This window comes from Ovis aries, chromosome 23, assembly GCF_016772045.2.
Source record: "Ovis aries strain OAR_USU_Benz2616 breed Rambouillet chromosome 23, ARS-UI_Ramb_v3.0, whole genome shotgun sequence".
In the NCBI taxonomy this organism is placed as follows: domain Eukaryota; kingdom Metazoa; phylum Chordata; class Mammalia; order Artiodactyla; family Bovidae; genus Ovis; species Ovis aries.
In genome coordinates, this window is record NC_056076.1 from 38,081,801 (window position 1) to 38,108,942 (window position 27,142).

At 41.6% G+C, this 27,142-nt stretch overlaps 1 protein-coding gene and 1 long non-coding RNA gene across 16 annotated transcripts in view; one reads left to right on the top strand and one right to left on the bottom strand.

Annotated features, from left to right (window-relative positions):
* The window catches only part of DLGAP1 (DLG associated protein 1), a 791,650-nt gene that overhangs the window by 25,996 nt on the left and 738,512 nt on the right, over window positions 1–27,142 (bottom strand). For all 15 annotated transcript variants that reach the window (XM_042239658.2, XM_027960728.3, XM_027960727.3 and 12 more), the window contains 2 exons: window positions 25,037–25,128; window positions 234–655 (listed from right to left, as the gene is read on the bottom strand). In XM_042239658.2, coding sequence (XP_042095592.1) covers window positions 234–655; window positions 25,037–25,128 — 514 coding nt within the window. The remainder of the gene's footprint in view (window positions 1–233; window positions 656–25,036; window positions 25,129–27,142) is intronic.
* LOC132658502 (uncharacterized) lies at window positions 196–25,358 on the top strand. The gene is made up of 2 exons (XR_009598228.1): window positions 196–1,000; window positions 18,173–25,358. It is a non-coding gene; the product is annotated as an uncharacterized LOC132658502 (long non-coding RNA).

Sequence of the window (27,142 nt, forward strand, 5' to 3'; positions counted from 1 at the left end):
GGGGAAAGAGGAACCATTCAGAAGCCTTAGCGCACCCCACCATGGTCCAAAGCCAAAAGTCTCAGACGCAGAGCTACAGACACAACTACGCGAGCAGCTCGGCGCAACCGGAAGGAAGAAAGTGTCCCCGCCCCGCCCCGCCCCATCCCGGATGCCCACACCAGATGCCCCGCCCCATGCGCCGCCCAGAGCCCCAGGCGTTTGCGCGTGCGCATACGCGGCGACGCACTTACTTTCCTCCGGAAGGTTGTTCTCCCGCTCTTCTCTCTCCATCTGCTGGCACCAGCCTTCCATGCGGTCCCGCTCCGCCTGGAGAAGCTTCAGAAACCAGTGGCCGTCCCGGTGGCACACTGATCTCTGCACGGCCTCCAGGGGGTCTTCGGTGATTGAGTCAATCCAGGGGTCCGGGGGCGGCAGAATGGAAGGATCGAAGTCTGCGTCGAAGTCCTCGTCGACTGCGCAGGCGTGGTAATGGTTTCCTGAGCCCTGGATGCTGACGGTGGAGGTGCTGGCATCCCGGGAGAACTGTCTGGCCACCGGACCGGGGCACGAATTGTCCTCTATCGACTCCAGAGAGTTTTCCAGGTTGTCGTGGAAGTCCAGGTCAGCCTGCACGGCCGTCGTCACACTGTTGGAGCGAGTGAACCTGCGGAAGCTTGGAGGGATAGAGACGAATTAGTTAAGGATGTTTCTTGAAGCAAAACCACGTTCTGCTTCTCTTCATGGGTGTGCCAGGAGGGTGCGGGCAGTCTCATCCTTTCTATCTGTGGAGGTAGCGCCTGGAGGCCAGTGCATCAGTTGCCATAGCTCTAGTGTAAAGAACACGATCCCGCCTGTCTGGTCAATATGGACGGAATGTGAAATCATATTTGGAGAAGGTTTAGAAGTGGACCAACAGGCACCAGCTCTCAAAGCCAGATCGATATCCAGGGTCCACCTTCTGCCCCAGTCTGCCATGGCTTGGATCCTTACACACAGTGATCAGTAAACTTGGTGAGGGGTAAGGAAACAATTCAGTTATATCTTGCTTTGCTGTAATTTTCTTTGAAACAAAGGGCGGGGGCAAGGGAACCCAACCCAGCGTGGACCAAGACTATCTTGAATCCTGCATAACCACATTTCCCAGGGACAGCTCTTACCTGAAGACAAGCTAAAATGCCATTAAGCTCCTCTTAAAATTAAAGCTCCTTTCCCTGGTAGTTCTTCTCTTGATCATCTGCTCATAGTGATAATTTGGTACAAAGCCTTTGGGGCAAAATCAACTCAGATCTAGAGTTCTCCAGTATCGTCTTTCCCTGTGCCTTTAATGTCCCTTCCACAGTCCTCCCGAGATAAAATACAAGACAACTTGATAATAGCATTTTGTATGGACATCCATGCAGTCGGTGTTTCTCAGCCAAATGGCTCAAGACACCTACAGCGAAGGGGAGGACTGATGGAAGGTGAGAGGGGTGGGGAAGGACAGGGGAGCAGTCTGTTCTTTCTCAGACAAGGGGCAGGGGAAGGCCTGTGTCTGAAGTAATTTAAAACAACTCCGGAAAGTTTCCCTGGCTCTAAGAGCAGACAGGAAATGACGATTTAACAAAATATAAGCGTTTATAAGTCTATAGAAGGCAGCATCAGGTGTCTGTTACCCCGCTTGATACTTATTTTTTTAAGGTAACTTCCTGATCTAATATTTCTATTCTGAAAGAATACACATAACATAAAATTGACTAACAACTTTCAAGTATATGATTCAGTGGCGTTAAGTTTGTTTCCATGGTTGGGCAGCCATCACCACCATCCCTCTCCAGAACTTTTTCATCTTTCCTAACTGAAACTCTGTACCCATTAAACAACTCCTCACCCCACCTCCCTTCCCTCCAGCCTGTAGCAGCTACGATTGTACATTTTGTCTCTCTAAATTTGATTATTTTCAGTCCCTCACGTAGGTAGAATTACACAGTATTTGTCTTTTTGTCGCTGGCTTATTTCACTTAGCATGATGTCTTCAAAGTTCATCCATATTGTAGCATGTGTCAGAATTCCCTTCCCATTTAAGGCTGAATAATATCCCATTATATGTATACACCACATTGTGTTCATTTTTTAATCCATTGATAAACACTTGGCTTTGTTCTACTTTGTGGCTATTGTGAATAACTCTTCTATGAACATGGGTATACAAATACATCTTCGAGATTCTGCTTTCTTTTGTTCTGGGTACATGCCCAGAAGCAGAATTGTTGAATTATGTGGTAAATCTGTTTTCCCTAGCAGCCGTACCATTTTATATTACAACCAACAATGCACAAAGTTTTTAATCTCTCCACATCCTTGCCAACACTGATTTTCTGACTTTTTCTGTAGTAGCTGTTCTAATGGGTATGAAGTGGTGTATTTTCTTGGCTGGTTCATAATTACGCCATGTTATGATGGTTTATTTGCCAGCTGATTTTCAATTAGCATTCAGTAGGGCCAGCCTTAAAGAAGAGTGCACTAAGGTCCATACAACATTTAATAAACCAGATAATATGTTTTTTTCTTAACTCTCCTGGAAACTCTGTAAGAGCCAGTTAACACCAGTATTCTAGTCCCTCAAAAATAAAGAATGAACAGACTGGAAGTCACAAAAAGGAAAAGGTATAATCATCTCAATCAGTCCATTTCCCCCCTAGAGAATAAATACCAAGAAAATAAATGACTGCACAATTGATATGTGTTAATTATGAGGGTGATCACAATAATAAAAAAATGTTGTGATGCTCGCCATTCATTTTATGAGGATAGGGCAGCCAAAAAAGGCTGGTCCATCTCACTGTTGGCTGTTTTCAAGAAGTTACTTCTGTAGTCAGAGAAGAAGAAATATCTTGTGACATGCCTTATATGCAGAATGTAAAAAGAAATGAATCAGATGAACTTATTTACAAAACAGAAACAGACTTACAGACTTAAAGAATGAACTTGTGGTTGAACTTGTGGTGAACTTCCCCAGTGGGGAAGGATGGGAGGGAGGGATAGTTAGGGAGTTTGGAATCAACATGTACACACTGCTACATATAAAATGAATCACCTACAAGGCCCTACTGTATAGCACAGGGAACTCTGCTCAATGTTATGTGGCAGCCCGGATGGGAAGCAAATTTGGGAGAGAATGGATACATGTATATGTATGGCTGAGTCCCTTTGCGGTCTACCTGAAAGGAATTGGCAACCCACTCCGATAGTCTTGCCTTGAGAATTCCATGGACAGAGGAGCCTGAAGGGCTACAGTCTGGGGTGGCAAAGAGTTGGACATGACTGAACAACTAACACACACACACATGGCTGAGTCGCTCTGGTGTTTACCTGAAACTAGAACCTATCACAACATTGTTAACTGGCTATACCGTAAAACAAGATAAAAAGTAAAAAAAAAAGTTACTTCTGTGGAAGGTATCAGGCATGGTGATTTTATAGGTGGCTCAGATGGTAAAAAATCTGCCTGCAATGCGGGAGACCTAGGTTCAATTCTTGGATTGTGAAGATCCTCTGGAGAAGAGAATGGCAACCCACTCCAGTATTCTTGCCCAGAGAATCCCATGGACAGAGGAGCCTGGTGGGCTATAGCCCATGAGATCGCAGAGAGTTGGACACGACTGAGCAACTCACACTTAACTCTGAAGTGGGTCGCAGTAAAAACTGCCCAGTGTGAAAGTCTAAAAGAATGTCCTTTCTGGTACTCTCTGTGAAAACAAGAACAATTCTGCCACCGTGATTCTCCCAAAAGTCAACGGTTTCTTGGCTTGAGGAGGCCACTTCTGCCGCCTTCTGGCTCACCCGCCAACATGTTAAATGACATCTGAAGCTGAGCTGTCTCTCCAGCTGCACGTGTGTGAATTGGATGACTTTCCTCCCAACAGTTGACATCCTGCCTGTTCCACTGACACAAAATCCCGACTATGAAAACACTTGGCTCCACTCTCCAAGATCATGGGCTGCCAGAGGCATAACATTTCCAGACTCAAGGAAGGCCCAGTGCCTTATTGTTTCCAACTGGAGCAAACTTGCCAGAGACAGAGCCTGCTGCACACGCAATCACAGAGACCCACTTTCCTCATGCCTCTGTTTTTATCTACCCAAATCGGTACCACCAGCATTCCTTATAGAGGGCTCCTGGCTATGAATCCTGTAAAGTATCCACCTTCTTAAGAAAAATGACTTGGCAGGAGATGAGTGGAAGTTTGCAGGTTAGTCACCCAGAAAGAAAGAAAGGTAAAATTAAAATGGTTTGGGATTAAAAGCGGTGCCTTTGAACTCAGGCAGCCTTCTCCGGGTTGCACTGCTTCTCTCAATTAAGTTCCTTAAACGAGCGCTTTATTCCACCCAGAGTTTTCAAAGAATGTTCTGCTCTGTGAAACACTTTATGTCTTTCATGTGCTGAGTGTCCTCTGGGCGAAGGGTGTGATCAAGTTGTTGTTTAAAAGTCTGATAGGAACACAGAAGGAGTCACTGGATTTATTTCTGTGTTTTTGAAAAGAATGGATCAGTTGCTGGTGGATGGTAAAAGCCTAAAAGCTGAACCCAGTGGCTTCAAGACAGTTTCCAGTCTTTAAACTTCCTTGGCCCTTCATGCCATAAAGGCAAAATGTGTAATAATTACAAATTCTGAAATGAACTGGCTGCTATTCTGGCCAAGGGATTGAAAAACCATGAAACCAAAGAGTAAACCAACCAGTACGGGACAGGATACTGTTCTGAAGGCAGGAGGAAGGACACTTGTGAGCATTCACCTCTGCTGTTGCTTTGGCTCTTTCTATGAAGCAAGTTTATGTGTCTGATGAGAGGATTTTCTGTCCCTCTCCCACCACTTTTCTGTTCAGCAGATTACAAATCAAGAAATAGATGGGAAATCTTGGAGGCTTATTCTAATTTCCCTTGTCAGGTGGAGGTGTATTTGAACAAAATGAGTTATAAACAAAAACTAAGCAGAGTCTGTATCTTTAGAACACACATGCTTTGTTCCTGCAAATTGAGTTATCTGAGACACAAATCATAAAGACCCTTGCTCCTTGGAAGAAAAGCTATGACAAGCCTAGACAGTGTATTAAAAAGCCGAGATATCACTTTGCCGACAAAGGTCTGTATTAAAGCTGTGGTTTTCCCAGTAGTCATGTATGGATGTGAGAGTTGCTCCATAAAGAAGGCTGAGCACTGAAGCATTTATCTATTTGAACTGTGGTTCTAGAAAAGACTCTTGAGAGTCCTTTGGACAGCAAGGAGATCAAACCAGTCAACCCTAATGGAAATCAACCCTGAATATTCATTGGAAGCACTGATGCTAAAGCTGAAGCTCCAATACTTCGGCCACCTGATGTGAAGAGCTTGACTCATTGGAAAAGACCCTGATGCTGGGAAAGATTGAAGGCAAAAGGAGAAGAGGGTGGTAGAGAATGAGATGGTTGCATGGCATCACCAACTCAATGGACAAGAATTTGAGCAAACTCCAGGAGATAGTGGAGGACAGAGGAGACTGGCGTGCTGCAGTCCATGGGGTCAAAAAGAGTTGGATATGACTGAGTGACTGAATAACAGCAAGTCATAAACTTATCTTAGGGAAATTCAGTCACACCTGTTAGAGAATCCTGTACTCCTTGGGTCCTATCCACATAAAAGCTACCTTTCAGGACTAAATCTAGTTTCAAAGAAAGAAACGTGAGTCCTTTGCTGTTCTTTCTTTTTTACACGTTTTTTCCTGTACCTCCTGTCAAAGGCTGAATACACAAGGAATTTGGAGATACCGTCCTTCAAAAGTTCAGTATCTTGGTGTTTTGGGAAATGGTACTTAACCGATGTAAAAATCCAAGATGTCTCATTATATAAAAGACAGGTGGAAAGGATGGTGAGGGAGGTGATGAGATTGAGATCAAGAATTAAGACACCCTAACAAAGAGATTCAGTCTTTCTTGTCAGACCAGCTTCCCAGTTAGAATGGAGCACATAGGAACCTATGGGTAATGTAGCCCTTGTTCACAAATTCATTGGAAGTGTCCTGCTCCCCATTTGAATGTGATTAGCACAGTCCTATTGACAGATTTTAAAACTACTCAACACAAGCATCCATTGGTCATTTAAAACCCTCCACATTCATCATCCTTTTGCCCAAAGCTCTCTTTAAGCAAAGAAAATTAGAACAGGTTTTCTACATGAAGACTCACTCTGGGCCAAATTATTGTAACGCATTTGTCAAGTAAAAGGGAGGAAATGGTAATGATGAGAATGGGCTTGGTATCAGCTGATAGTGTCTGTGAGGGCCCCACTTGTTACCATTCTCCTGTTAGTACCAGCCGGGCAGGTTCTGTATCCTTGATAGACTGTTGCCATGGGAACCTTAGTTGGGAGCCTCAACAAAACATCCTTGAGCTGACTATGCCCCAGAAGGAACGACTTTCCCCCTACCCCTACCCCGCCACGAGAACATTAGGTCATTTGTTGGCTCCTGACCCCAGGTAACGAACAAAAGCCTGAGAAGTCTCACTTACAGTTGCCTTTCATTGAATCCTGTTATGGGGTCAAATGGGGGACACTGGCTTGTGAGTCAGATGGTAATTTTTCTTTTTGCAAAGTAAATTATCTTGGAAAGCATGTAAAAAGGAAGAAAGAGAAAGATGGAGGGAAGTGAGAGGAGGAGGATGGGCAGGAAGGAAAGAATGAAAAAGAAGGAAGAAAGAAAATGTATGAGGCATATAAGGAATTATACCAGTTTCCAGGCTTTTGAAATCTGAAATGCATGAATACCACACCTTTAAAACTCAGGTGTACCTGAAGGAACTATTTGGCTAGGCCATAGTATTGTTAACTTGGCAAAGAAAAGAGATTGTTGAGTATAATAGGGAGGGTGGGTGCTCGTTGGTGCCGTGCTCCAGGGAAACTGAGAGCAGTTGGATTGATCCAAAGCCTCTGGGTTGGCAGATGCTGGATGTTTCTACCAAAGGTCTTGCCAAGTCTCTGGTCCCTGAACAGGCTGTCAGAAGATGCTGCCTCGATTTTGGCTTTTTATTTTTAACATCCTGCTTAGTCAAAAAGGCACAAATCGCTGCAAGCCCAAATGTTTACATATTTAAGTCAGTCAAGATCAAAAGAGGTCTTTTGTAGCAGTTGACACGGTGTTAAAAGAGAGAACAATGCTCCTTTCCCAAAGGCTTGTTCCTGCCAGTTTGAGGCTTTAACATGTGAAGCTTTAACATGTGAAGCAAGGGAGATGTTAAAAACTCAGAACTGTATAGGAATAGAGGTAATTTTGGTGATGGAACAAAAGCAGGCATTGGTTTCTAGAAATAGGGAACAGGTCCCACAGTGGGCGCTCAAGCTTTCCTTCCACACTTGTGTTCAATCTGTGCGTTCACAAACTTGCTGAAATGGCAGGTGTCATTCACAAGCACTTTTTTTTTCCTTGCTGCTCAGAATGGCTTGCAGGATCTAAGTTCCCCTACCAGGGATGGAACCCAGGGCCCTGGCAGTGAAAGCAACGACTCCTGTCCACTGGACTGCTAGGGAACTGCCTAAAAGCACATTTTAATGTCAGCATTTCCTCCCTTAAACATTAAGTGTGTCCTGGAGGGTCTCTGTGTTACAAGGGAAAAAGGAGATGGTTCTACCAAGAGGGAATAAGAAAGGCCAGAGGCTATTACGCAAATCCATCTGCTCCCATTCCCATACCATAAATGAAATATAGATGAAAGATCTTGTTTTCCTTTGCATACACACACCTCCAAATACGCACATCCTGCCCTGGACCAGACAGCATATTATAAAGCAGAGACGTTACTTTGCCAACAAAGGTCCGTCTAGTTAAAGCTATGGTTTTTCCAGTAGTCATGTATGGATGTGAGAGTTGGACCACAAAGAAAGCTTGAGTGCTGAACAACTGATGATTTTAAACTGTGGTGTTGGAGAAGACTCTTGAGAGTCCCTTTTGCTGCAAGGAGATCTAACCAGTCAATCGTAAAGGAAATCAGTCCTGAATATTCATTGGAAAGCTGAGGCTGAAGCTGAAACTTCAATATTTTGGCCACCTGATGGGAAGAACTGACTCATTGGAAAAGACCCTGATGCTGAGCAAGATTGAAGGCAGGAGGAGAAGGGGATGACAGAGGATGAGATGGTTGGATGGCATTACCAACTCGATGGACATGAGTTTGAGCAAGCTCCGGGAGTTGGTGATGGACAGGGAAGCCTGGTATGCTGCAGTCCATGGGGTCGCAAAGAATAGGACACAACTGAGCGACTGAACTGACCGACTGACTGACTGCCCTGGACATTCACTGTCATCTAGCCTCACCTGTTCAACAAGGAAATGGTGGGGATTGGGGAGTTGATGAGGGAGGCAAAGGCCACAAAATGACTTACTCTCCATTTATTCTGGGATAAGTTTTCTCCTCTGGTTCCCTTGGCTCTGAAAGTAAATAGTCTTTTCAGTAACTATCTCTCACTTGGATGATCTCCAGATAAAGAGGCCAGCCAGTTAAGAAGTAGTTTACAAAGTCATAGGAGGAAATATTAAATACACATACACTAGGAAAATAACATTCTGGAGTTTTCTTGGCAGAAATTGCTGTGAGACCAGTAGCTTTTCTCTGTGCATGTCCATTTGTCATTTTGACAATGTTAATAAATAACCCCAAAGCGCACCATTTTGAAGCTTTCAGCTCCCCTTAACCCTTTCAGTTGTGAAGACCAAAGATGACTGCTTTATAAATTGTTAAAAAATACATCACAAATATCTAACCTTATAAAATGTAGTTGAGTTGGGATGGGGACAGGAGACTGGAACCTGTACTGCATGTTTATCCACACTTGTCTCCTGTTTCTGAACTAGAGATTATGAGGGCAATATAGTGACCTGGGAAATATAGGAGTAACAGAAAGGCAAAACCCAGGAGACTGGGTCTAGACATCAACTAAGAGTCTTCATCTTGGGATTTCCCTGGTAGTCCAATGGCTAAGACTCCAAGCTCCCAATGCAGGGGGCCTGGGTTTGATCCCTGGTCAGGGAACTAGATCCCACATACCACAACTAAAGACCCTGTGTGCCTCAATTAAGACCCAGAGCAGCTAAATAATTTAAAAAAAAGAAAGAGTTTCCATCTGTGTGTAATGCTCTTTTAAAATTGAGGGGACACTGCTGGAATGTTGAATCAGAGAACATACACCTAAAAAAGGTATAGGTGTTCACTATATCCAACTCAAACACTTTAGCTGTGGAAAGGTAAAGTTACTTTTAACTTGGGTCTCTTTGTTTGGAATGCTCTTTTTCTCCCTATGATTCCATACATTCCAGTATATTCCATGACCTTCCAACCAGAGAGTAGTGCTGATAACTGGGCTTACCCCATCCACAGGCCAAATAAAACCTACATTGATGACTTCTGCTTCTGGCCAAGAATAGAGTAAGAATGACTGAATTGATTTACACGTCTCTCTGAAACAACTGTAAAAGACTTAACGTACACACAAATAAATTGTATTTACATGACCTAATAATGGACAATTGGAAATGGAAATAAAAATAAATTTATAACAGCAAGAAAAATACAAAATATCAGTGGGTAAAGCTGACAAAATATGTGCAGGACCTAAAAATAGCTATAAAAATTTAAAAAGCGCTTTGAAAAAGAAGGAAGTTGGTAGACTTACATTACCTGATTTCAAGACTTACTATAAAGCTACAATAGTCCAAAACATTGTTGCATCAGTGTGAAGATGGATAATTAGATCAGTGAAACAACACAGAGAAGGCAAAATTATATCTATCTCTTTATATAAATAAATATTTGAGAGAAGGTTCAAAGGATATTCATATGGAAAAATTAAGCTTTGATCCATACCTCACACCATGTATAAAAGTTACTTGAAATATAGGTCCTAGACCATAAAATCTAAAACGACATTCTGGAAGAAAACAGAAAAACCTTGTTAACTTGAATTAGCTAAAGATTTCTTAGCTACGACACTGAAATCACAATCCAGGGACAGGAGGAGGCTTTGGGGAGTGATGGATGTGTTCTCTGGGTTTCTCCGATGGCTCAGCAGTAAAGAATCTGCTTGCAATGCTGGAGACCTGAGTTGGATACCAGGGTCGGGAAGATCCTCTGGAGAAGGGAATGGCAACCCACTCCAATATTCTTGCCTGGAGAATCCAATGGACAGAGGAGCCTGGTGGGCTACAGTCCATGGGGTCACAAAGAGTTGGACACGACTGAGCACACAGGTAGTTTGAAGTTCTACTTCCTGCACAATTCTTTTCTTCTTTTTAAAAATGGGCTTAATGTTTATGTGTACTTGTGCTTAGTTGCTTCAGGGAATCTTCCCAACCCAGGGATTGAACCCAGTCTCCCACACTGTGGGCGGATTCCTTACCATCTGAAGCATCAGGGAAGTTTTATGAACATAAATTTTATGTACTTAACACTTAATCCTCAAAATTGCCCCAGGTGTATAAGCGTCTTCTCCATGGATCAGATTAGGAATTCCACCAATCTTCTTAAAGAAATCTTTAACAGTTTCTGACCTGTCCCCTGTCACCCGGCCACTCACCAGACCTGCCTCACCACTGTTGTCAGGAGATTCCTCTCCATCATCCTGAGACTTCCCTTTCCCCTTTCTTATGCTGGATCACCTGTTTCCTGGATTCCATATTTACTTCTTTTTAAAAAAATATTTATTTTCCTACACCAGGTCCCACATGTTGTAGCACATGGGATATAGCTCCCTGACCAAGGATCGAACCCAGGTCCCTTGCATTGGGAATGCAGAGTCTTAGCCACTGGACCACCAGGGAAGTCCCTGTATATTTACTTCTTTCTTTGCTTTTTTCCTTTTGTATTTTTTTTCTAGAAATGTCTTCAGTTTTATCTTTTAACTCTTCTGTTGGGTTTTCCAGTTCTCTGTTAAGTTTTTTAATTTCTAAGAGTTCCTTTTCTTTCCACCCCACCTCTCCATTCCCCACCAGGTGTACAGGAAGATGCTCTGTAAGGGACCACATCAATTTCCACTTCCTTCACAGGGACTTCTTGCCTAACCTTCCTCTCTTTTCTCTCTCTCTAAAAAAATTAAATTTTCTGGATTTTCCTGAGAATGTTTGGTTCTCCTTTCATGGCTTTTCTCTGGTCTCTGAGTTTGCTGATTCTTAGCTGTCTGCTCCTCCTTGAAAGTTACAGAAAAAGCCTCCTGAGAAGTCTGTGCTTTGGAGACAGGCTCATTCACGGTGATCCTCAGTGTTGGGTGATCTAACTGCAGAATCCCTGATGGCAGTTTCTTTGGTTCTTTGGGCTCAGACTGGCCCATTCCTCCACTGCAGGCTGTTCATACACCTACGCAGAGGGAATGTGTCTGTGGCTGCTGGGATCCTGGGAGCCGGGAGAGCACAGAACACTTAGGGCAGGTGCCTCGACATTCTGTTTGTGAATTTTCGTTTATCCTCCTATTTTCAGTACAGCAACCCTGCTCTCAACTGTTTGCCTGTCTTCCAGACCCAGGACTGTTTGTTTTGGCCTCTGAAGGGAAACCTCCAGCTTCCTGCCAGAGTAGGGAAGAGCCATCTGTCACCTGACTGCAGATTCAGGCAGTTTTAGCTCCACCCCCAGCCCTATGCCCAGTGCTGTCAATGCCCGTGCCTTTTGTAGGTTCGGAAACTTAAGTTGAATTATATCTTAGATTTCTGCATGGCTAGCTTTAGATTCAGCTTTCTCTGGTCACCTAAGCCAATTATCACGTGTTTATCTGCCTTCCAGCTCCCAAAATCCTGCTGCTGTATTTTTTCCTCTCTTGTTCTCATCCTCCCCAACTTGTGCCAAAACAAACACAAAATCCTTTTACTGTCATTTAGTTTCAGAAGGCCTCAAAGATCGATGTGTGTATATTTTTTTCACCACCTTTAATCAAAAGTCAATCTAGCAATAATGCACATATTCAACAGGGAGAGAAATTTAACTCATATTCTTAAATATTGTATAACTATTAAAAGAAGTATTTGTCATGAATTTTTAATAATGAGAACACTTTTGTTGTAATATTAGTTGATTTTTAAAATATTACTGAATTTTTTACAAAAGATGATTTCAACAACTTTCAAAACGTTCATGGAGAAAGCATGGGTAAAAATATACCCTTCTATTAATTCATGGTTAATGAGTAGGATTATGGAAATTTTTATTTTTATTTCTGCAATTTATAAATTTTCATAGTATATAAATATCTTACTTTTCTTGTAATTAACTAGATTACTTAATGATTCACAATTATTATAGAAAAAGTATTGTCGTTGCTTAGTTGCTAAGTCATATAGTACTTAAAAAGATATCTGTCTATCCATGCATACAATCACAGTTTTTTCAGTTGCTCCAGAGTTCATTGGAGAGTTATAAACTGTTAACATGCTGCTGTATGTTTTTCTCTCAGTAATTCTGCATACTATTTCTAAATAAAAATAATAATATTCTTCCTCTTTGTATCCACTCTTAAGAGTCTTTGATTCAGTCATGGGCTAACGTAAGAAAGTCTAGTTTGAACTACTGTTGAAATATAATTGTTACTTGGAAAGAAAGGGGAGATCCCTGGGAGCCTTTTAGCTTTCTCATCTTAGTCAATGGAAAGGATTGGTTTACTAGATTTGCTAATTATCAGCTTGGAAGACAGGAAGACCTCATGAGAACTTGTGGGGACTGGTCCAGGGAATGGGAGAGAATGGAGGCAGGATGCTTGGAGGGCCTGGGATAGAACATAGAGCACAGCTGAGGGGAGCGTTCCTAGGGGAGGGGTTGATCCACTTTGCTTAGGATCAGTCCTGCAGAGCAGCAAAAATATGCCATGTGGATTCTATCGAATAATCCTACTGGCTGACCTGTGAAACAGGAACTGGGGACAGAGAGCTAATGTTGGGGGCTTCCCAGGTGGTGCTAGTGGTAAAGAATCTGCCTCCAGTGCAGGAGATGCAGGAGACAAGGATTCCATCCCTGGGTTGGAAAGATTTTCTGGAGGAGGAAATGGCAACCCACTCCAGTATTCTTGCCTGGAGAATTCCATGGTCAGAGGCTGCAAAGAGTCAGACACGGCTGAGTGACTGAGCACATAAAGCACACAGCTAATGTTGGGTGGAGAGGAGACATTGCTTTATTAGCCTAAAGGAAGTTTTGAAGTCTTGCTTCAAAACCCCATGGATTCATCGACCCTGGCTTGGTGCTGCCATAGCATTTAAACTAGTGACCTCCAGACAGCCTTCCTCTGTGCATGGTCCCTTCCTGCGAATAAGTGAGGAAGATACGTGATCCTCCATTTGGATTCCTTTTCATGAAGTAGATAGGTTATCAGTGCATCTTATCTTTTTAGTAATGAGTTACTAACTTTTTCTTTTGTTTCAATAGGGAGCATTGAATAGCACCCTGAATTTACAAGTCTATCTTTTAAGAGATGAATCAGCCAGATGGACTCTGCTGTGTTAGATTTAGTTCCTAAATCGTGATGGTTTCAAAAAGTGATATTGAGTCTCAGCCTCTTACAAAGTCCTTTTTTTTAAAAAAATTTATTTACTTTTATTTTTGGCTGCACTGGGCCTTCGTTGTGTGGGCTTTCTCTAGTTGCAACAGGCGGGGGCTACTCTTCATTGAGGTAGGTGGGCTTCTCATCCTGGTGGCTTCTCTTTTGTTTCTGAGCTTGGGCTCTGGGGTGCACGGGGTTCGGTAGTTGGTGGCTTGATGGCTCTAGAGCATAGGCTCAGTAGTTGTGGTACATGGGCTTATTTACTCCAAGGCATGTGAGATTTTCCCGTACCAGGGATGGAACCCATGCACTGGCTGGCAGGTTCTTATCCACTGTGCCACCAGGAAGCCCATCTTACAAAGTCTTTTAATTTTCCTCTCTTTGCACTATCTCTTTGTTTCTCTTGCTCTATTTTCTTTCTTTTTTCACTTTTTGTTAGGCTAGTGTCATTTATCAATCTGTTTATTTGAGAAAGTGGGAGATGGATTGTAATAGCCATTCAATGTGAAAACAACAGTCTTATCCTTATCACTAGATAATTTAAAAATAATTTAAAATATTAAAAAAAACTCCCAGCTGTCTTTATGAAATCTCATCTATCCAGTTTGGTATTTTAAGATCCTATTTAAATGAATGACTACTAGCAAAATTATAAAAAGAATTATAATTAGAGACAGAAGAAACAAGCAATCTCTGCTTGACAGAAAATTTCTTATGGAAAGGTTGAAAACAATCATTAACATCAATTTTTAATGCTTATTTATTTCATAGCAGTTAAGAAAGGGTATGGTTTGGAAGTTTAAGCACCGCCAAAATTGGGGCTGCCAGCTCTTTGGGGCAATGTATTTAAAAGAAATTACTCAGTTTACTGGGGAACAGCAATAATTTATTAAATGTTCAACTTTTTACTAACATGATACAAATAGCTCATTTGAAGTTTGGGGTTGCTATTAGGCATATAATGTTTAACATTCCTACAGATATGGACAAGCGTCAGGGCATGAATTCGGTGATATAGAATTGCTAACCGCAGGGGAAATGTTTGGGGTACATTTAAAAAATCAGGATGATTTTCTCTTATCTTTAAAGAAAAGATGGTATAATTGCTTTCTTGAGACTTTACTCTTTAGAGAGATTTATTCATGTTATATGTAATATAATGTAATATCCTTCCTTATCTCTGATAATTTTTCTTACTCTGAAGGCTCCTCGGTCCAATATTAATATAGCGGCTCCTGTTTTTTTTTTTTAACTTTATTTTTGGCTGCGCTGGGTCTTCACTGCTGCTTGAGGGCTTCTCTCTAGTTGCTTCAAGCAGAGGCTACTCTCTAATTGTGTTGCACAGGCTTTTCATTGTGGTGGCTTCTCTTGTGGAGCATGGGCTCTAGGCACGCGGGCTTCAGTAGTTGTGGTGCACGGACTTAGTTGTTCTGTGGCAATGTGGGATCTTCCTAGACCAGGGATTGAACCCATGTCCTTTGCATTGGTAGGCGGATTCTTAACCACTGGACCACCAGGGAAGTTCACTCCTGCTTTCTTTTGACTAGTATGAATACAGTATGGACCTAATAGAAGCAGAAGATATTAAGAAGAGGTGGCAATAATACACAGAAGAATTATACAAAAAAGATCTTCATGACCCAGATAACCACGATGATGTGATCACTCACCTCGAGCCAGACGTACGGGAAATGTGAAGTCAAGTGGGCCTTAGGAAGCATCACTACGAACAAAGCTAGTGGAGGTGATGGAATTCCAGTTGAGCTATTTCAAATCCTAAAAGATGATGCTGTGAAAGTGCTGCACTCAATATGCCAGCAAATTTGGAAAACTCAGCAGTGGCCACAGGACTGGAAAAGGTCAGTTTTTATTCCAATCCCAAAGAAAGGCAATGCCAAAGAATGTTCAAACTACCTCACAATTGCACTCATCTCTCAACACTAGCAAAGTAATGCTCAAAATTCTCCAAGCCAGGCTTCAACAGTACATGAACCATGAACTTCCATATGTTCAAGCTGGACTTAGAAAAGGCAGAGGAAACAGAGATCAAATTGCCAACATCCACTGTATCATTGAAAAAATGAGAGTTCCAGAAAAATATCTATTTCTGCTTTATTGACTATGCTAAAGCCTTTGACTGTGTGGATCACAATAAAATGTGGAAAATTTTGAAAGAGATGGGAATACCAAACCACCTTACCTGCCTCTTGAGAACTCTGTGTGCAGGTCAAGAAGCAATAGTTAGAACTGGACATGGAACAATAGACTGGTTCCAAATTGGGAAAGGAGTACATCAAGACTGTATATTGTCACTCTGCTTATTCAACTTATATGCAGAGTGCATCATGCAAAATGCCAGGTGGATGAAGCACAAGCTGGAATTAAGATTGCTGGGAGAAATATCAGTAACCTCAGATATGCAGATGATACCACCCTTATGGCAGAAAGTGAAGAAGAACTAAAGAGCCTCTTGATGAAAGTGAAAGAGGAGAGTGAAAAAGTTGGCTTAAAACTCAACATTCAGAAAACTAAAACTAAGATCATGGCATCTGGTCCCATCACTTCATAGCAAATAGATGGGGAAACAGTGGAAACAGTGACAGACTATTTTTTGGGCTCCAAAATCACTGGAGATGGTGACTGCAGCGATGATATTAAAAGATGCTTGGTCCTTGGAAGAAAAGCTATGACCAACCTAGATAGCATATTAAAAAGCAGAGACATTACTTTACCAACAGAGGTCCATCTAGTCAAAGCTATAGTTTTTCCAATAGTCAGGTATGGATGTGAGAGTTGGACCGTAAAGAAAGCTGAGCACCGAAGAGTTGATGCTTTTGAACTGTGGTGTTGGAGAAGATTCTTGAGAGTCTCTTGGACTTTAAGGAGATCAAAGCAGTCAATCCTAAAGCAATCCTGAATATTCATTGGAGGACTGATGCTGAAGCTTAAACTTCAATACTTTGGCCACCTGATGCGAAGAACTGACTCATTGGAAAAGAAGATACTGGGAAAGATTGAAGGCAGGAGGAGAAAGGGACAACAGAGGATGAGATGGTTGGATGGCATCACCAAGTCCATGGACATGAGTTTCAGCAAGCTCTAAGAGTTGGTGATGGACAGGGAAGGCTGGCGTGCTGCAGTCCATGGGGTCTCAAAGAGTCGGACACAATTGAGTGACTGAACTGAACTGAATGCAGTATATTTTTCTCCATCACCTTACTTTTAATCTGTGTCTTTAACATGGATTTCTTATAGAAAACACAAAGTTGGGTATTATTTTTTATGCATTCTGACAACCTCTGTCTTCTAATTGGTGTATTTAGACCACTGACAAAGTGATTATTGATATAGCTGGATTAATCTCTACGAGATTTGTTTCCTTGTCCTCTGTTCCTATTTTTGTCTTCCGCATATTTCCCTCTTAGCACATACGTTATACTTTTTTGTTTTTACTCTTTTTAGTGGTTGCCTTAGTAGATTTACAACTGGTCCAAGTTCATTTTCAAATAATACTATATCACTTTTAGAGTATTGAACATACTCTATAATAATTAAGTAGTCCTAATCTTACTTCTTATCCTTTGTATTATTGCTGTCATTCGATTTACTTCTACTAAAGAGTATAAGATATTCATATATATTGTTCCTATTATTGTTTTGAACAAAGTATTACCTGTTAGATCCATTAAGAATAAGACAAAGAAGTTTTTATTTTACTTTAATTTATTCTCTGATGTGCTTCCTTTCTTTATGTAGATCTGAGTTTCTGGCTTATATCATTTTCTTTCTCTCTGAAGAACTTCTTTTAACATTTCTTACAAGTTGGATCTACAAATTTACAAATTTCCTCAATTTTTGTTTGTCTGAGAAAGTTTTTATTCTTTTTTGTCTTCTGAAGGATAGTGTCACAGCATACAGGATTCTAGGTTGGTGTTTTTATCTTTTGATATTAAATATTTCACTGTTTTCTTCTTACTAGTATGATTTTTGAGGAAAAGTTACATACAATCCTTATGTTTGCTCCTCCATAAGAAAAATGTCTTTCTTCTGGCTTTTTTCAGGATTTTTTCCCTTGGTTTTCTTTGAATATGGTATGCCCAGCTGTGATGAATTGGGCATTTATCCTGCTTGGCCTTCTGTGAGCTTCCTGGATCTGTGGTTTGGTGTCTGACACTAATTTGGGGCCGTTCTCAGTCACTGTTGGTTTAAATATTGCTTCTGTTCCTTTTTCTGTTTTCCTTCTGGTGTTCTCATTATGTATGTTAAACCTTATATAATTGCCTCATTATTCTTGGATATTTTCTTGTGATTTTTTCTCAGTGTTGTTTTTTTTTTCCCTCTTTGCTTCCAGTTTGGGGAGTTTCTGTTGTTGCATCCTCAAGCTCAGAGGTTCTTTCCTCAGCTGTAGCTTATCTGCTAATGAGCCCATCAAAAGTATGCTTCATTTCTGGTAGTGTTTCTGATCCCTAGCATTTGTTTTTTATTCTTTCTTGGAGTTTCCATCTCTTGCTAACATTGTTCATCTCTTTTTGTATGCTGTCTAGTCTTTCCATTATAGTCCTTAACATTTTAACCATGGTTTAAAAAATACCTGGTCTGATATGTCCAACATTGTTATAGATGCCTCTGGGTTAACGCTTATTCAGTCTTAACAAGTTGTATTTTTACCTTTTAGTATGCCTTGAAGGGTTTCCCTGGTGGCTCAGCTGGTGAAGAATCTGCGTGCAATGTGGGAGACCTGGGTTTGATCCCTAGGTTGGGAAGATCCCCTGGAGGAGGGAATGACAACCCATGCCTTGTAAGTCATTGTTGAAAGATGGACATGATGTAGTGGGTAAAAGGAACTGTGGTGCGTAATAAGTGAAGTGAAGTGAAAGTCGCTCAGTCGTGTCTGACTCTTTGTGACCTAAACAGCCCATGGAATTCTCCAGGCAAGAATACTGGAGTGGGTAGATTTTCCCTTCTCCAGGGGATATTCCCAACCCAGGGATCAAACCCAGGTTTCCCACATTGCAGGCAGAAAGGAAAAAGTTGAGCCAAAAGGAAAGCCCAAGCATACTGGAGTGGGTAGCCTATCCCTTCTCCAGTGGATCTTCCCAGCCCAGGAATCAGACCAGGGTCTCCTACATTGCAGGTGGATTCTCTACCAACTGAGCTATCAGGGAGGCCCATGGTGAGTAATAGGTGTTTAGTAAATGCAGTGGTAAGGTGAAGGGTGAGGGGAAGCATTTTCTATCCCTATGATTAAGTCAATCAATGAGCCTGTGCCCTCGGACTGTGAATTTCAGCAGTATTTCTCATCCCCTTCCCCTCCCCACTGTGGTACAAGTTTGCAAGAGTGGGCCGAGGTTAGGTATTTCCCTTCTCTCTTCTGATTAGAAACCCAATAGATTAGGCTCTGGGCTTCCCGGGTGGCTCAGTGGTAATGAGTCTGCTTGGCAATTCAGGAGACCTGGGTTTGATCCCCGGGTCAGGAAGATCCCCTGGAGAAGGAAATGGTAACCCACTCCAGTATTCTTGCCTGGAGAATCTTATGGACAGAGGAGCCTGGTGGGCTGCAGTCTGTGGGGTCCCAAAGAGTTGGACCCAGCTGAGCAACTGAGCAACAACAAGATTAGGCTCTGGTAAGGTAGTTTCCCCCGCAGGCAGAGCTTTTTAGGAACAGAACGCTCTGGCATCTTTCAGAATGGTTCCTTCCCCACTCTTTCTTCCAGGAGCACTGGGTGGGGATGGGGCTCTTCTCTGCTTTTGACTGTGGGGACCTGGTAGAGCTGCTGCAGGTGAAACTCATGAACTGTGGAGGCCCTCTCATGACCCGGTCCCCGTAAAGCTTCTGACTGTCAAACTTGTCCTCACTGAGCTGCCAGCAGTTCATCAATCACCGTGCAGGTTTTCCTATCCTGGCACTGGTTCCCATGGGGCTTTCTTCTGTGGGTGTCTACTCCAGCAAAAATAAGATCCGGGAGCTGACTGTGGCTCAGATCATGAACTCCTTATTGCCAAATTCAGACTTAAATTGAAGAAAGTGGGAAAACCACTAGACCATTCAGGTATGACCTAAATCAAATCCCTTATGATTATACAGTGGAAGTGAGAAATAGATTTAAGGGACTAGATCTGATAGACAGAGTGCCTGAGAACTATGGATGGAGGTTCGTGACATTGTATAGGAGACAGGGATCGAGACCATCCCTAAGAAAAAGAAATGCAAAAAAGCAAAATGGCTGTCTGAGGAGGCCTTACAAATAGCTCTGAGAAGAAGAGACGCGAAAAGCAAAGGAGAAAAGGAAAGATATACCCATTTGAATGCAGAGTTCCAAAGAATAACAAGGAGAGATAAGAAAGTCTTCCTCAGCGATCAGTGCAAAGAAATAGAGGAAAACAACAGAATGGGAAAGACTAGAAATTCTTGAAGAAAATTAGAGACACCAAGGGAATATTTCATGCAAAGATGGGCTCAATAAAGAACAGAAATAGTATGGACCTAACAGAAGTAGAAGATATTAAGAGGTGGCAGTAATACACAAAAGAACTATACAAAAAAGATCTTCATGACCCAGATAATCACGATGGTGTGATCACTCACCTAGAGCCAGACATCCTGGAATGTGAAGTCAAGTGGGCCTTAGAAAGCATCACTACTAACAAAGCTAGTAGAGGTGAAGGAATTCCAGTTGAGCTATTTCAAATCCTAAAAGATGATGCTGTGAAAGTGCTGCACTCAATATGCCAGCAAATTTGGAAAACTCAGCAGTGGCCACAGGACTGGAAAAGGTCAGTTTTCATTCCAATCCCAAAGAAAGGCAATGCCAAAGAATGCTCAAACTACCACACAACTGCACTCATCTCACATGCTAGTAAAGTAATGCTCAGAATTCTCCAAGCCAGGCTTCAGCAATATGTGAACCGTGAACTCCCTGATGTTCAAGCTGGTTTTAGAAAAGGCAGAGGAATCAGAGATCAAATTGCCAACATCTGCTGGATCATCAAAAAAGCAAGAAGAGTTCTAGAAAAACATCTATTTCTACTTTATTGACTATGCCAAAGGCTTTGACTGTGTGGATCACAAGAAACTGTGGAAAATTCTTCAAGAGGTGGGAATACCAGACACCTGACTTGCCTCTTGAGAAACCTGTATGCAGGTTAGGAAGCAACAGTTAGAACTGGACATGGAACAACAGACTGGTTCCAAATAGGAAAAGGAGTACATCAAGGCTGTATATTGTCACCCTGCTTATTTAACTTATATGCAGAGTACATCATGAGAAACGCTGGGCTGGAAGAAGCACAAGCTGGAATCAAGATTGCTGGGAGAAATCTCAATAACCTCAGATATGCAGGTGACACCACCCTTATGGCAGAAAGTGAAGAGGAACTAAAAGCCTCTTGATGAAAGTGAAAGAGGAGAGTGAAAAAGTTGGCTTAAAGTTCAACATTCAGAAAATGAAGATCATGGCATCCAGTCCCATACTTCATGGCAAATAGATGGGGAAACAGTGGAAACAGTAGCTGACTTTACTTTTTTGGGCTCCAAAATCACTGCAGATGGTGACTGCAGCCATGAAATTAAAAGACGCTTACTCCTTGGAAGAAAAGTTATGACCAACCTAGATAGCATATTAAAAAGCAGAGACATTACTTTGTCAACAAATGTCCATCTAGTCAAGGCTATGGTTTTTCCAGTAGTCATATATGGATGTGAGAGTTGGATTATAAAGAAATCTGAGCACCGAAGAATTGATGTTTTTGAAATGTGTTGGAGAAGATTCTTGAGAGTCCCTTGGACTGCAAGAATATCAAACCACTCAATCCTAAAGAAAATCAGTCCTGAATATTCACTGGAAAGACTGATGCTAAAGATGAAACTCCAGTACTTTGGCCACCTCATGCGAAGAGCTGACTCACTGGCAAAGACCTTGATGCTGGGAAAGATTGAGGGTGGGAGGAGAAGGGGATGACAGAGGATGAGATGGTTGGATGGCATCACCGACTCAATGGACATGAGTTTCAGTAAACTCTGGGAGTTGGTGATGGACAGGAAGGCCTGGCATGCTGTGGTTCATGGGGTTGCAAAGAGTCGGACACGACTGAGTGACTGAACTGAACTGAACTCCAGTAAGTTGTGATTCTCTGTGTGTCTGTGTCTCACCAGTTCTTAGAGCAGTAATTTGCCCTGTGGCCTCACATCTCTGCCTGGTTTAAGAAGAACTGTTGATTTTTCAGTTTGAAAAGTTTCTTAGTTGTGACGACAGAGTGGTGACTTCTAAGCTTTTTACCTGGTGGACCAGAAACTGCCTGTTATCTTCGTTTTACATATAAAGAAACCAAGGCACAAAGAAGTTTAATAATTTGATCAAGGCCTCCCAGCTAGTATGTGGTAGTGCCAGGATTTGAATCTCGGGGTTTTGCTCAGGAATCTGTGCCCTTAACCATCACTGAGGAGAACAAGCAAGTTGGGCCAGTGGGGGAAGGAGAAATGTGTTTTCTTACCATGAGATCTTTCATATCTCCTAAGTTTACATTTTCTTTTGAAATTTTTTTTTTTTTTAGCCATGCCTTGTGGCATGCCATCTAGCTCCCAGATCAGGGATTGAACCCATGTCCCCTGCGTTGGGAGCTCAAAGTCTTAACCATTAAGACCACCAGGGAAGTCATTACATTTTTTTCAAAACATTTTCTAAAACCGTGAAAGGAACATGTATCAGAAGTTTGGTTTGAAAATGATGATTACTATAACTTGAAGTAGATATAATAATCAAACATTTTAGAGTAAAGGGGGGAAAAATTCACTCCTAAATCTACAATTTTTACAGATTACGTTTCAGTCCTTGTCCATCTTTGTGAATATTATATGTGGGTATTATGTCCTCTTTTTCAGTTAACACTGTACCATGGGAATTTCTCCCATGTTTCCATATCCTCTTTACAAATCATATTTAATAGCTGTATAATAGCCTGTCTTGACAATGTGCTATAATTTACAAAAGCATTCTTGTTTTACTTGACATTTGACAATTGATCTTTTTTTTTACAATAATAGATAATGTTCCATAGTTGTTTCCCTTTCACTGAGTGATTTCATTTAGGATTGCCTCATAAAAGGAATTACTGGGTCAGTGTATCTGGATAGATGTATAATTACCACCAATTTTTGTCATATTAATTTCTAGAAGGACTGTACCAATTATCTGGGCTTCCAGCATTGTATAATTATATCAAATATAATAATATAAAATGTTATATGTACATATATGGAAAATCTTTTAGATGCAAGGGTAGTGTCAAACTAAGAGACTATAAAATAAGACCCCTTCCATGAACTGAAACATGGCTTATGCTCAGATTTAAGTTTATGTTACATGGGGCCTTGCATATAGGAGACATTTGATAGAATTTTTTTTTTTTTTGATGTGGACCATTTTTAAAGTATTTATTGAAGTTGTTTCAATATTGCTTCTATTTTATGTTTCAGTTTTTTGCCCTTGAAGCATGTGGGATCTTAACTCCCCAACCAGGGATCAAACCCGCACCCACTCCTTTAGAAGCTGAAGTCTTAACCACTGGACTGCCAGGGAAGTCCCCATAGATATTTATTGATTGGATAGATGATGAATGGATGGATGAATGACATCCAAGTGATTTCTCCTAACTAACACTTAAAAAGTTAGTGACAAAGTCGAAATGATTTCCTGATTTAGGATATAGAGTTCTTTCTCCTATGATAACTGCATTCTTACCCCCATCCAGTCAACAGTTAACTATATACTTAGTATATGAAAAGCATGATCTGGAAGCTGAGGGTTCTGTGTTATCAGTAAACATAGTCCCATCCATCATGGTCCTCACAGTTTGACTGGGAAACTCACCTACCTCTCTGGACCAAATCGTCATTATAAAATGAAGATGCTGACCTCAGAAGTTCCCTTCAGCTTCTGGATTCAGTGATCTTCTCAAACTCTAAATTTCTTACTTCTGTATACTAAGACTCTAAGCATATTTTAAAGAGCAATCTAAAAGGACTTTCTTGCTGGTCCAGTAGTTGAGAGTCCGCTTGCCAAAGCAGGGGACACGGGTTCTGACCCTGATCTGGGAAGATTCCACATGCAGCAGAGCGGCTAAACCTGTGTCTTCCACATCCACTAAGCTACTACAGAAGCCTGTGCGCCCTGGAGCTTGTGCTCTGAAGCGGCAGCAGCCACCGCAATGAGAAGCCCTCACCTTGCAGCTAGAGAAAGCCTGTGTGCAGCGATGAAGACCCAGTGCAGCCAAAAATAAATAAATTTAAAAAAACTTTTTTAATCTAGCTTTTTTTTTTTTAAGAGCACCCTAAAGAAACTCCTGTCTGCGTAATGACAGGAAGTCATCTTCCTACTCCTCATTTGTTCTTTTGTTCATCATTCTTTAAGCACATGGTAAACATGAGCCACTATTTAGTTCTAGGAATAAGGAAGAAAAAAAAAAAGAGAGAAAGTCCTCTTCTCTTAAAACGTCTTGTCATCTAAGATGGGAAAGCTTTCTGAAGAGGAGTTATCTGGGATACAGCTGTACTTCAAACAATGCTCGTATGTATGTGTGAACAGGATGTGCTTGTTCTGCCGTCAGAGAGGGGAGAGGCTCCCCTTTGCTCCTCTCTTGAGTTTCTGCGGCTGGACCAATCATAACATTGACACAAGACAGATTTACAGGAGAAAAAGAAAAATTTAATTTGTGTGCACAGAGGTCGCAGAGAAATGCAACCTAAGAAGTGGCCAAAGCAAATAGCCTTTTACTTTGTAGACAAAGAAGCAATAAATTTGAGAGGGAGTGACAGGACAAAGAAACAGGTTTGGGTGTTTAATTAGTACGGAATTTAAGCAGAGTTTGGACTTGGGTAATGATTTAATGAAGAAATAACAAGAGTGCAGGCTTCTCGGCCCTGAATCCTGTCTCTGGTGATAACAATATCTTTCCAGCTCCCAGTACAAGAAGGGCACCTTTCATGTGGAAGATTTATTTCCTGCTTTCAGGGATTCTAGAGAAGGTAAAGGTATCATTCTTTGCATTGGCTGTTCCTTAAGTAATTTTAATTCAAACTAATCATCATGCTATTGAAGCCTATTTTGGGCGCCAATACTACTTTTCTGGGACTTCCCAGGTAGCACTAGTGGTAAAGAACCCACCTTCCAGTGCAGGAGACATAAGAGATGCGGGTTCAGTCCCTGGGTCAGGAAGATCGCCTGGAAGAAGGCATGGCAACCCACTCCAGTATTCTTGCCTGGAGAATCCCATGGACAGAAGAGCTACAGCCCATAGTGTTGCAAAGAGTCGGGCACGACTGAAGCAACTTAACATGCACTACTATTCTAGCTAAAACGTAAATAAAATGGTCTCCAGTATTAACAGAGAAAGGAACAGCTAATACTGACTTAGGCTTACCCTCTAATGCTCCCAGAAGCTAATGGGAATTATCACTGACTATTGAAGGTTTATCATGGGAAAAAATACTTGTATTTTTGTACTTGCCAACATCAAGATGAAAGAGAATGAACAGTAGACTCACCATTTCTCTTCTTCTACTTGCACTCCTACGGACTGGAACTTACTGGGTGCTTTATTTCCCCCTGTTTTGTCAGGTTCTTCAGCATCATCCACCTGAAGAAACAGCCACAAGTAGAGGTGCTCAATTTTAGTCATCTTGCTTGAAAAACAAAGTCTCATTTCATTAGAACATCTGTAGTATTACTGGAATGTTTGGTAATGCGTTCAGTCTTTGTGTATTTGATGAACAGCATCACTACATAATTAGCATGCACTTTGACTCTGCTGATCTTAGTAAAATGCAGTTTTGTTCACTCCTAAGTTGCCCAATAAATGTCTGATTCCTGCAGAGATTTGTTAGGATGTACTTACTTGTGAGCACTATATTAGGAGGAAGTACCTCATGGGATGGGCTTCCCTGATAACTCAGATGGTAAAGAATCCACCTGTAATGCAGGAGACCCTTGTTTGATCCCTGGGTCAGGAAGATCCTTTGGAGAAGGGATGGGCTACCCACCCCAGTATGCTTGGGTTTCCCTTGTGGCTCAACTAATAAAGAATCTACTTGCAATGAGGGAGACCTGGGTTTGATCCTTGGGTTGGGAATATCCCCTGGAGAAGGGAAAGTCTACCCACGCCAGTATTCTAGCCTGGAGAATTCCATGGACTACAGTCCATGGGGTCACAAAGAGTCAGACATGACTGAGCGACTTTCACTTTCACCTCATGGGATTGTGCTTTTTACAGTTTTGAATTTGCACATAACAAAACAGAAAAGAAGGAAGAAATTTCACTTATTGTAGTTAGAATTGTTGATACTGGGATATTTAGCTATAAACTTTTTAAGATAAATTGTAGAGTACTTCATTTTTCCCCCCTTAAATTAAGGAATTGACTTTGGATATCACTCCATAGCTTCTAAATAGCTATGTGTATGTTATAATTCATATAGAAAATATATCTAAATATAACTGATAGCTTATGTGACAGATCAGACCCAACCCAAATATGAAACAAATTTTGTGACTATTCAGAGCAGTCAGTCTTATTTATCTTTTTTCTTAATAAATTATTTCTTTTCTAAAAATAAAAACAATTTAATGTCTTATAAAACTAAAACACAACTACTGAGTCTGAGAGCCACAACTAGTGAAGTCCATGTGCCTAAAGTCCGTGCTCTGCAACAAGAGAAGCCAGTGCAATGAGAAGCCCACACACTGCAACTAAAGCCCACATGCAGCAACAATGACCCAGTACAACCATAAAAGAAAAAGAACCAGGATGCTTCATGCCCTGAGAAAAGGAGAAGGAAAGGAAGCAGGGGTCCGAGGACGGCAGAGGAGGCTGCTGTGTCCTGTTCTGGGCTGCCCTCCACATCCAGACGCATAGTTTATTTGCATCAAAGTGTTGTAATCTTCTTAAGCTTTAGTCATTGCCAGTAAATCTATCTCTGACTTTAATCCCCTTAGATCCAAATATTGACAAATGTCACCTCTCTCATACAGTGTGTGGGGTAATCTATTTAAACTTTTTAAAAATAATTAATAGTTGCTGTTGCATTGGTACTTTATAGGTTATAATACAAACTGATGGGAACAATATATGTAAAGTTCAAAACATAGAGCCTGGCCTACTAAGGGCTCAATAAATATTGGGCTGAGTTGTTAGTATTATCCTCCTTTAAATGTTAGTCAGTCAGTCGTGTCTAACTCTGCCACCCCATGGACTGTAGCCTGCCAGGCTCCTCTGTCCATGAGATTTCCCAAGCAAGAATACTGGACTAGGTTGCCATTTCCTCCTCCAGGGGATCTTCCCAACCCAGGGATCGACCCCACATCTCCTGCATTGCAGGCAGATTCTTTACCATCTGAGCCACCAGGGAATGAGCAAAAAAAGTAACAGTGATAATAACTTGAAGTGAAGTGAAAGTCACTCAGTGGTGTCCGACCCTTTATGACCCCATGGACTATACAGTTCATGGAATTCTCCAGGCCAGAATACTGGAGTGGGTATTGGTTCCCTTCTCCAGGGGATCTTCCCAACCCAGGGATTAAACCCAGGTCTCTTGAATTTTGGGCGTATTCTTTACCAGCTGAGCCACCAAGGAAGCCCATCATCCTTTAAGATG